General features: G+C 45.1%; 1 protein-coding gene across 1 annotated transcript in view; it reads left to right on the top strand.

The window, feature by feature from the left end:
- The window catches only part of igfbp3 (insulin-like growth factor binding protein 3), a 90,364-nt gene extending 78,210 nt beyond the window's left edge, over positions 1-12,154 (top strand). The window contains exon 4 of the mRNA XM_064935833.1: positions 11,880-12,154. Within this exon, the coding sequence (XP_064791905.1) occupies positions 11,880-12,005 (126 nt within the window). The 3' untranslated portion in view covers positions 12,006-12,154. The remainder of the gene's footprint in view (positions 1-11,879) is intronic.

The raw sequence follows: 12,154 nt of genomic DNA, 5'->3' as shown, positions 1-12,154 counted from the left end.
CCAGGAACACACACTCCCTCCATCAGTGCTCAGACTGTCCGCAATAGGTTGCCTAGAAGGCCAGCATCCCGGAGTCGCCTCTTCACTGTTGACGTTGAGACTGGTGTTTTGCGGGTGCTATTTAATGAAGTTGCCAGTTGAGGACTTGTGAGGCATCTGTTTCTCAAACTAGACACTCTAATGTATTTGTCCTCTTACTCAGTTGTGCACTGGTGCCTCCCACTCCTCTTTCTATTCTGGTTAGAGCCAGTTTGCGCTGTTCTGTGAAGGGAGTAGAAGACAGCGTTGTACTATATCTTCAGATACTTGGCAATTTCTCACATGGAATGGCCTTCATTTCACAGAACAAGAATAATCTGACGAGTTTCAGAAGAGAGGTCTTTGTTTCTAGTCATTTTGAGCCTGTAATCGAACCCACAAATGCTGATTCTTCAGATACTCAACAAGTCTAAAGAAGGCCAACTGTGCTAACATAATTGTTAAAGGGTTTTCTAATGATCAATTAGCTTTTTAAAATTATGAACTTGGATTAGCTAACACAACGTGCGATTAGAATACAGGAGTGATGGTTGCTGATAATGGGCCTGGGTACACCTATGTAGATATTCCATAAAAAATCTACTGTTTCCAGCTACAATAGTCATTTACAACATGAAAAATGTCTACACTGTACTTCTGATCAATTTGATCTTATTTTAATGGACAAAAAACATGTCAGCAGACTAGAATAGCAGCTCTGGTTTCCCAGTGTTACGAGATGTCGCCAAGTCAATAGATGGCGCTGCTGTTATGTGTATCTGAGTGTGATATTACATAGTACTAGTGAGCCAAGTTAAGCATTACTTACTATGCACTGAATGGAGCTGTATGCATGCTACAGAGTGATGCTGAAGTAAAGACTTTCAAATCAACATTACCTTGCTCTTGTATTGAAAAAACACCATACAAAACATGGTGTCAGAAGTCAGAACCAAATAGATATATCCTTGACGAATCAAAATATCAAAACGACACACGGATAAATGCACAGCAGGAAGGGATGTGCCAACTTGCTAACCAGCTACAAAACGTTATAATAACGACAATGACAACAATGACAACAATGGCTTACCCAGTATTTCCAGTACCAGGGCCTATGGACATGAAGGGCGAAACATACACCAACCAATTTTATCCAGCACAATGGAAAAACTATGAGCTACCGGTGTGGACAAAAAGGATGCAAAAGTCCGCATAGCAACTCTGCTAACCGCGATTGGAAATGAATGTCATCTCTTACAGTGGCATCTTCATCTGGCTGAAGCAGAGAGAACTGACCCGGTAAAAATGATAGAAGCGCTAGTGAAACACTTTGAGCCATTCAGGAACCTGATCTATGAGAGGTACATGTTTAATGCTTGTCAACAAAGTCAATGTGAAGCATCAGAGCAGTACATTTCAAATCTGAGGACGCTAGCCGACACGTGAATTTGGTGCATTACGAGAGGACTAGTCCTTGACAGGCTTGTCATAGGCCCTAAAGATATAGCTGCGCAAGCGCATTCTCAGAGAACCGAACCTCACTCTGAATAAAGCCATTGACGTGTGGTTCAAGTGAACAACACAGATGCAAATCAGGAAAATTGGTAGAGGTGAACCAGAGACTGTACATTATACCTCCCGTGAGCGATGTTCAGAATCAAAACACCAAACATATGGTCGTAAACAGACAGAGTTTACAGGGGATAATAACAAACATAGAAAGCCAAACGACTTACCCTGTCATTACTGTGGTTCAGTGCATGCCAAAGCTAAATGCCCAGCACACGGTGTCACCTCTAAAGCATGTAGGAAACAAAACCACTTTGCCAAAGTTTGTAAACAAGCACAACATAAACCTCAATCTATTAGAGGAAGTTAATGAGTCAGATGACCAAACATCAGATGTAATGTGGTACATCTCACAGGTTAATTCTGTGAAAGACAAGGCAAAAAGTGTTAATTAACCTTAAGCTAGCTCCACTCAGTGATCAGCCATTGACATATGACTCCATCCATACAATTACATGTCAACTAGACATCAACAGTGAATGTCATAAGCTATGGGGACTTACAGCAGGTCATGCAAGATGGCAATCCAGTTGTCCTACCCAGCAAAGCAACACTATATGACGGCATGCTGATAAAGCCAACAGGAGAATGCAATCTCAAAGTAGATCATGATGGAAAAATGTTTTATATCAAATTGCAGGTCATGGAGACATTCCAGCTTCCTCTGCTGTCAGCTGACACGTGTGAAAGACTCGGCCTACTACATGTGCACCACAGCCATGTGTTACATCACGTCGACACACCAAGCACCACATCCATTGAGGTCATCATGACAACTGAGGAGATCATCTACAAGTGCAAGGACGTGTTGGAGGGGCTTGGCTGCCTTTCTGGAGAGCTACACCTAGAAGTAGACAATGCAGCTCGGCCTTTGGTATCCGCTACCAAGACGGATACCTATTCCACTGAAGGAATAGGACATCATCACGCAGACATCATCACGCAAGTCACAGAGCCAACACTGTGGATCAACAACATGGTTGTCATTGAAAAACCCTACTGAGATCACACTTCCAGATGCCATCAATAGAAGAGGTTCTACCAGAGATATCCAACGCAAAGGTATTCTCAGTTCTCAATACCAAATATGGATACTGGAAAGTCGAACTTGATGAAGTGAGCAGCTTTCTAACAACTTTCTGGACACCTATAGGCAGGCATAGATGGCTGAGAATGCCATTTGGAATCAAGCCAGCAGCTGAAGAATATGTGAAGCACTACAAGGACTAAAAGGAGTGCATGTGATTGCAGATCACTACTCTATGGATGTGGTGACACACACAAAGAGGCGATGGCAGATCACTACTCCATGGATGTGGTGACACACACAAAGAGGCGATGGCAGATCACTACTCCATGGATGTGGTGACACACACAAAGAGGCGATGGCAGATCACTACTCCATGGATGTGGTGACACACACAAAGAGGCGATGGCAGATCATGACAGAAACCTCACAGCTCTCCTGCAGAGAGCAAGAGATGTCAACTGAAGCTGAACAAAAATAAACTCAAGTTAAAGCTACCTAGTGTGACATACATGGGTCATCTTCTCACCACAGAGGGCCTTCACCCTGACCCAGAGAAAAGTCACTACAGCGGCTGTTGGGGTTTACATTTACATTTACATTTAAGTCATTTAGCAGACGCTCTTATCCAGAGCGACTTACAAATTGGTGAATTCACCTTCTGACATCCAGTGGAACAGCCACTTTGTTTGTGAACTATCTTGCTAAATTAATGCCCCGCCTATCTGATGTGTGTGACCCGCTCAGAAGACTGGCTAACAAGGACATTGAATGGACATGGCAACCACAGCATGACGCAGCAGTTAAGACTATCAAACAGTTAGTCACACAACACCCAGTGCTCAAATACTACGACCTGAATGATGAAGTCACACTGCAGTGTGATGTCGTGGGACAAGTTTGGGCGCAGCCCTTCTACAGAAAGGACAACCTGTTGCATTTGCCTCCAGAACATTTACTCAGACAGAACAAAGATATGCACAGATAGAGAAAGAATGTCTCTCCATTGTTTTGCATGTGACAAGTTGGAACGACATTTGCATGGCACAGAGATCATTACAATACACAGCGACCACAAACCACTTGAGAGGATCTTAAAGAAATTCCTACACACAGCACACAAGCGACTGCAGAGAATGTTGCTAAGGCTACAAAGATACCAACTCCATGTGCAATACAAACAAGGCAAAGAACTACATGTAGCTGACTTCCTCTCCAGAACAGCTCAATCAACCACAGAGCATAGACAAATTCAAACACCACCCATGGTCTACGCTATGGGTCTAGCCACAGCTGACCTGGAACAGGTGGATCACACCAGTGATGTCAACATCTCAACTAAGACAATGGAGTCAATCAAAGCACACTGTTCCCAAGACCTACTGTTTCAGGCTCTGTACACACAAATCACCAACAGCTGGCCTGGAATCGAACAGGCTGTGAGTCACACACTGAAAGATTTCTGGATGCACAAAGAGGAGCTCACCACAGAAAATGGACTGCTAATCACAGAAAACGGGGTCTTCATCCCTGACATGTTACGCATGGACTTTCTACACAAAATACAGTCTGGCCACTCAGGCATAGAGGCCAGTCTCAGAAAGGCATGGGAGGCTGTTTTCTGGCCAAGCATTACAGAGGACGTAAAGATCTTTATCAGCAAATGTGCCATGGACCCAAAGAAAGCAATGTTGGCATGGCGGAATAATCCAACAGATGACTTAACAGTTCTCCGGTACAGCAACTCATGTCCAGACGCACACGTACGATCCTACCAACCATGAAAACACTGCTCAAACCCCAAGTGGTACAAAGTGTAATTCCAAGAAAACAAGCCAAAGGGCTGACAGCAAAACATCACTATGACAAACATGCCTGTGACACGCCCAACATCATCCACAAACAGTAAGGGTTCTTCTCCACCCCAACAACTCAGGTCCAACATCATCCACAAACAGTAAGGGTTCTTCTCCACCCCAACAACTCAGGCCCAACATCATCCACAAACAGTAAGGGTTCTCCACCACCAAACAACTCAGGCCCAACATCATCCACAAACAGTAAGGGTTCTTCTCCACCCCAGCAACTCATGCCCAACATCATCCACAAACAGTAAGGGTTCTTCTCCACCCCAACAACTCAGGCCCAACATCATCCACAAACAGTAAGGGTTCTTCTCCACCCCAATAACTCAGGCCCAACATCATCCACAAACAGTAAGGGTTCTTCTCCACCCCAACAACTCAGGTCCAACATCATCCACAAACAGTAAGGGTTCTTCTCCACCCCAACAACTCAGGCCCAACATCATCCACAAACAGTAAGGGTTCTTCTCCACCCCAGCAACTCATGCCCAACATCATCCACAAACAGTAAGGGTTCTTCTCCACCCCAACAACTCAGGCCCAACATCATCCACAAACAGTAAGGGTTCTTCTCCACCCCAACAACTCAGGCCCAACATCATCCACAAACAGTAAGGGTTCTTCTCCACCCCAATAACTCAGGCCCAACATCATCCACAAACAGTAAGGGTTCTTCTCCACCCCAACAACTCAGGCCCAACATCATCCACAAACAGTAAGGGTTCTCCGCCACCCCAACAACTCAGGCCCAACATCATCCACAAACAGTAAGGGTTCTTCTCCACCTCAACAACTCAGGCCCAACATTATCCACAAACAGTAAGGGTTCTTCTCCACCCCAACTACTCAGGCCCAACATCATCCACAAACAGTAAGGGTTCTCCGCCACCCCAACAACTCAGGCCCAACATCATCCACAAACAGTAAGGGTTATTCTCCACCCCAACAACTCAGGCTCAACATCATCCATAAACAGTAAGGGTTCTTCTCCACCCCAACAACTCAGGCCCAACATCATCCACAAACAGTAAGGGTTCTTCTCCACCCCAACAACTCAGGCCCAACATCATCCACAAACAGTAGGGGTTCTCCGCCACCCCAACAACTCAGGCCCAACATCATCCACAAACAGTAAGGGTTCTCTGCCACCCCAACAACTCAGGCCCAACATCATCCACAAATTGTAAGGGTTCTCCGCCACCCCAACAACTCAGCAAGCACTTGGACACTGGGCAGAATATGTACTGATCAACTCAGTGAATGTGTATGAAGTACTAGTGAATGGTTCAAAAATACTGCAGAAACAGAAAAGACTGAACAGTGACTGAACAACTCAGGATCCCCCCGAACAATCGCCAAACAAACACGGATGAGGATGACTGGGGACCATGGAACAAACCCGCCATCCCCGCAGGTGGTGAAAAACAGGTCGCTGATATGGAAGCAGAACCACTGCCTGAAAATATTACTTTGATACACACCAGAACCAGGTCAAATATCAGGCCGTCTGTGAGATACTCCAGAGACTAGGTTGTTTAATCTGACTTTTTTGGTATTTTTTTGTATTGACTTTAAAGTTGATGCTTATTGAAGGTACTTGAATAAGAACACAGTTAGTTGTTTTTGTTTTCACTGGCAAGGGTCTAACCCCAGGTCTTCTGTCTATGAGTCGAGGAGGAGTTATCTTCATTTGTTCGGTAAAGGAAGATGTTACGAGATGTCGCCAAGCCAATAGATGGCGCTACTGTTATGTGTATCTGAGTGTGATATTACATAGTACTAGTGAGCCAAGTTAAAGCATTACTTACTATGCACTGAATGGAGCTGTATGCATGCTACAGAGTGATGCTGAAGTAAAGACTTTCAAATCAACATTACCTTGCTCTTGTATTGAAAAAACAACATATAAAACACCCTCCGGCCCTCCAACTGGCCTTTGTAAATACTATAGCAACTCCATGTACACCTTCTCAAGCCTTCTTACTCATCAGATCTCTTTCTCTTCTTTCTCCTCTTTCTCCATTTAGATATCTTCCCCTCTCCCTCCCTCCCTCTCTCTCTCTCTCTCTCTCTCTCCCTCCCTCCCTCCCTCCCTCCCTCCCTCCCTCCCTCCCTCCCTTTCTCTCTCTCTCTCTCTCTCCCTCCCTCCCTCCCTCCCTCCCTCCCTCCCTCCCTCCCTCTCTCTCTCTCCCTCTCTCTGTCTCTTGCTCTCTATCAACAACAAGGTGCTTTTTTCTCAGCATGACCCCACAGAATTAAAAACTTACTTTAGAATCCCGTAAGCCTGATACACAGAACCCTTCAGAGAGAGATTGAAAACATACATACATACATACATACATACATACATACATACATACATACATACATACATACATACATACATACATACATACATACATACATACATACATACATACATACATACATACATACATACATACATACATACATACATACATACATACATACATACATACATACATACACTCACACACTCACACACACAAATGTTTGCTTTACTTGTGATGACCAAACAATTGTTTTCCATTCAAAATCCTATTTCCCCTAACCCCTAATGCTAACCTAAACCTAAACCTTACCACTAAGCCTAAAAAAGCCATTTTCCTTGTGGGGACCAGCGAAATGTCCCCAGGACTTCTGGTCCCCACAGGGATAGTGAAACCAAACCACACACACATTCTTGCCCGGGGATGTGATGTTTGAGTTCTGCTGAGGCATGACCTGCACACGATTTGAATAATCATCCAAGTTGAGAAAGGAGAGCGAGAGCGCGAGAGAGAGAGAAATTGAGGTTAGCAGTGGGGCACACACACAAGCACACACAGTCTGGCAGGTGGCTGTGGAAGACAGGTGTTATTATTAAATTATCTCTGGCTGGCCTGAGTTCCTCCTTCGTTTGCGGGTGTCTTGTCCAAACGGCACCTTTTTGCTCTTCGCCTTGCTGTCAGTGGCAGCTCAACAATCCCCAACCCTTTCTCTCTATAGACCTCAACACCCAATCTACTCACACGCGCAAACACTCACATTCAGACTCATACATACACGCTGTCTCTCTCTCCCCTTACCTTCGTTGGCCTCAAAATTATTATTATTTTTGTCACAGAAAATGACAGTTTTCGTGGTATTGCTTTGTGCACTGACTTTACTGAACTCTGGAGAAAACGAACATTGTCGCTGGGTGAGGACATCTGACAATGTGCTCTCCTGTCCATTGGACATTTTGTCTGCAGGAACGAGCTCTTTTTCACTCTGTCCACTCATCCAAGTGCCGATGTATTTGTGGCATGATGTGAACCGTACGAATTTGTGTCACTACCAAAGTCTAATGGTTTTAAATGACTGTTTTGTATTGTCTGGAAACTTACTTGTAGAATTAGCTTGCAGTAGGTCTCTTAAAAAAGAGAAGCAGTGCAAGGTTATTAAACAGAGGTGCCTAGTTATTCTTCTTTTGTTGATATCAGGTAACGTGCAACCTAACCCTGGCCTTGATATGCAATGTCTCCAAACCCCCCTCTGCTCTCTATAACTGTGATTGGCTGTAATAGACCCCCCCCTGCTCTCTATAACTGTTGGCTGTTAAAGACCCCCTCTGCTCTCTATAACTGTGATTGGCTGTTAAAGACCCCCCTCTGCTCTCTATAACTGTGATTGGCTGTTAAAGAACCCCCTCTGCTCTCGGTGATGCATTTCCTTCTTTGACGCACCTTATGTCTAAACTTCTTTACAGTGAAATGATCTTGATTGGTGATCTCAACTGGTGTTGGTTAAAGCCGGTGTTTGATGATTTAAAAACGTTTTGTAATTCTATGAATCTTACCCAGTTGATTAACTCACCCACTCACCCAAATCTTAAATGCCCAGATAAATCTACCCTGATTGATTTGATATTGACAAATGTTCCACGTAAATATTCTGCAGTTGGTGTTTTTTTGTAATGATTTAAGTGACCATTGTGCTGTTGTTGCTGTTAGAAATACTAAGGTTCCTAAGACAAACCCACGTTTTATTCGTAAGAGAAATCTGAAGTGTTTTAATGAGCAGGCTTTCTTTCATGATTTGTTTTATTTTGACTGGAGCAGATTGAGTTTATCCCTGATGTGGAAACTGCCTGGGAATTATTTCATGATGGTTTTTCCCAAATAGTAAACAAACATGCCCCATTACACAGGTTCAGGGTTAAAGGGCGGGATAATCCGTGGTTTTCTTCTGAGCTGTCTTGTATTATTCACGACCGTAATCTAGCCTGGGCTAAAGCAAGGAAATCACGTTCTGATGCTGATTGCCTTATTTTTAGGCAGTTAGGAAACAAGTGTTATTTTCTTCTCAGGAAGACCAAGTCTGAATATTTTATGTCTGTTACCACTGACAACCTGAATGAGCCTAGATAGTTTTGGAAGGCTATTAAGTCTATGTCTGGTAACAGTAATGTTAATGAATTACCGTCATGTGTTTTGAAGGACTCTGTTGCTGTATATGACAAACCTGAAATGCTGAATTGTTTCAATGAGCACTTTGTATCATCTGGTAGGCTGTTTGATTCAGTGTCCTCTGTCTCTGTACAACCCTGTGTGGATGAACCAGTGAGAGCTGGTCAAACTTTTAGCTTTTTGTCATTCTCAGTGCAGGTGGTACATAAAGCCCTGAAATCCTTAGATCAGAGAAAGCCTGCAGGTCCTGATCTTTTGGATCCCTGCTTTTTATATCTGGCAGCTGATTTCATAGCTGAACCACTTACATATCTATTCAATCTAACCCTGGAATGTAGTGAAATTTCAAAGATCTGGAAATCAGCATTTCTCCTACCACTTTTAAAAGGGGGAGATCCAACTCTTTTAAATAATTATGGGCCAATCTCAAAGCTGTCACCCCTGGTGAAAATACTTGAAACCCTTGTAAGTGAACAGCTAAAATAGTTTTTATTTACTAACTATATTTTATCAATGTACCAGCCGGGCTTCAGGAAGAAGCATAGCACAATTACAGCAGCCATGAAGGTTTTAAATGATATCACTGAAGCCATTGAGAAAAAACAGTACTGTGTCTCACTTTTTATTGATCTCTCTAAGGCTTTTGATACAGTTGATCATGCTATACTAAGGCAGAGATTGTCGAGTGTAGGTCTTTCAGAGCATGCAGTTGCATGGTTTGCTAAGTATCTGTCTGATAGAACTCAGTGCACTCAATTTGATGGGCTTAAGTCTGTTAAATTGTCTGTCCTCTTTCCCCTCTCTGTCTTCTTTCCCCTCTCTGTCCTCTTTCCCCTCTCTGTCCTCTTTCCCTTTCCCCTCTCTATCATCTCCCCTGTCCTCTTTCCCCTCTCTCTTTCCCCCTCTGTCCTATCCAATTTCCCTTTCCCCTCTCTGTCCTCTTTCCCCCCTCTTTCTGTCCTTTCCCCTTTCCCTCTCTATCCTCTTTCCCCTCTCTGTCCACTTTCCCCTTTCCCCTCTCTGTCCTCTTTCCCCTCTCTGTCCTATTTCCCCCCCTCTCTGTCCCATCTCTTTCCCCCTCTCTGTCCTCTTCTCCCCTCTCTATCTCTTTCCCCTCTCTGTCCTCTTTCCCCCTCTGTCCTCCAATCTTTCCTCTTTCCCCTCTCTGTCCTCTTTCCCTCTTCCTCCCCTCTCTGTCCTCTTTCCCCTCTATCCTCTTTCCCTCTCTGTCCTCCCCTTTCCCCCCCTCTCTATCCTCTGTCCTCTTCCCCTCTCTGTTCTCTTTCCTCCCCTCTCTGTCCTCTTTCCCCTCTCTATCCTCTTTCCCCCTCTCTGTCATCTTTCCCCTCTATATCCTCTTTCCCCTCTATCTCTCCCCTCTCTGTCCCTTTCCCCTCTCTATCCTCTTTCCCCTCTCTATCCTCTTTCCCCTCTCTCTGTCCTCTTTCCCTCTCTCCCCTCTTCCTCTTTCCCCTCTCTCCTCTCCTCTTCCCCTCTCTGTCCTCTTTCCCCTCTCTGTCCTCTTTCCCCTCTCTGTCCTCTTTCCCCTCTCTATCCTCTTTCCCCTCTCTATCCTCTTTCCCCTCTCTGTCCTCTTTCCCCTCTCTGTCCTCTTTCCCCTCTCTGTCCTCTTTCCCCTCTCTATCCTCTTTCCCCTCTCTATCCTCTTTCCCCTCTTTCCCCTCTATCCTCTTTCCCTCTCTGTCCTCTTTCCCCTCTCTTCTTCCCTCTCTATCTCTTTCCCCTCTCTATCCCCTCTTTTTCCCCTCTCTATCCTCTTTCCCCTCTCCTCCTCTTTCCCTTTCCCTCTCTATCCCCTCTCTATCCTCTTTGCCCCCTCTATCCTCTTTCCCTCTTTGTCCTCTTCCCCTCTCTATCCTCTCCCCCTCTCTGTCCTCTGTTTCCCCTCCCTCTTTCCCTCTCTGTCCTCTCTATCCTCTTTCCCCTCTCTATCCTCTTTCCCCTCTCTACCTCTCTCCCCTCTCTATCCTCTTTCCCCTCTCTGTCATCTTTCCCCTCTATATCCTCTTTCCCCTCTCTATACTCTTTCCCTTCTCTATTATCTTTCCCCTCTCTATCCTATTTCCCCTCTCTGTCCTTTTTCCCGTCTCTATCCTCCTTCCCCTCTCTATCCTCTTTCCCCTCTCTATCCTCTTTCCCCTCTATGTTCTCTTTCCCCTCTCTATCCTCGTTCCCCTCTCTGTCCTCTTTCCCCTCTCTATCCTCTTTCCCCTCTCTATCCTCTTTCTCCTCTCTGTTCTCTTTCCCCTCTCTATTCTCTTTCCCCTCTCTATCCTCTTTCCCCTCTCTGTCCTGTTTCCCATCTCTGTCCTCTTTCCCCTCTCCATCCTCTTTCCCCTCTCTGTCCTCTTTCCCCTCTCTATCCTCTTTCCCCTCTCTCTCTGTCCTCTCTGTCCTGTCTGTCTGTCTGCCTGTCTGTCTGTCTGTCTGTCTGTCTGTCTGTCTGCTGTCTGTGTCTGTCTGTCTGTCCTGTCTGTCTGTCCTGTCTCTGTCCTGCCTCTGTCTGTCTGTCTGTCTGTCTGTCTGTCTGTCTGTCTGTCTGTCTGTCTGTCTGTCTGTCTGTCTGTCTGTCTGTCTGTCTGTCTGTCTGTCTGTCTGTCTGTCTGTCTGCCTGCCTGTCTGTCTGTCTGTCTGTCTGTCTGTCTGTCTGTCTGTCTGTCTGTCTGTCCCGTTCTCCCCTCTCTGAATGTTTCTATGCTATGGCTATGGGCCAGGTTTAGTTGAATGGTCTTAGTTTGTTATCCCTTCCCTCCCATGCTGGTGTTAACTATTTACACCTGAAGGCTGTAAATGTCTGACAGAAAAAGCTCCTTTCCTAGTTTAGTCAAAGATGACAAGAGTTTTATATGACAGACTGTAGGTTGTTAATATATTGCATTAAATCAATCATTTTCTCTCTCTCTCTCCCTCTCTCTCTCTCTGCAGTGCCGTCCTTCCAAAGGGAGGAAGAGGGGTTACTGCTGGTGTGTGGATAAGTACGGTCAGCCTCTCCCTGGCTATGATGGAAAGGAGAGAGGAGAATCCCAGTGCAACAACCTGGAGAACAAATGAGAGGCAGAGAGAGGATGGAGTGATGGAGAGAAAGAATAAGGCAAGAAGAAGAGAGGAATGGGAGAGAGAGATACTTTTTTAAACTCCTGCCTTGCACGTAACCGTCGAAAGAGTGCCGGACCGTTGACCTCAGGTCACATGACTGCCGG

Source organism: Oncorhynchus masou, chromosome 24 (assembly GCF_036934945.1).
Source record: "Oncorhynchus masou masou isolate Uvic2021 chromosome 24, UVic_Omas_1.1, whole genome shotgun sequence".
In the NCBI taxonomy this organism is placed as follows: Eukaryota; Metazoa; Chordata; class Actinopteri; order Salmoniformes; family Salmonidae; genus Oncorhynchus; species Oncorhynchus masou.
This window is presented reverse-complemented; position numbering and strand designations above follow the sequence as displayed.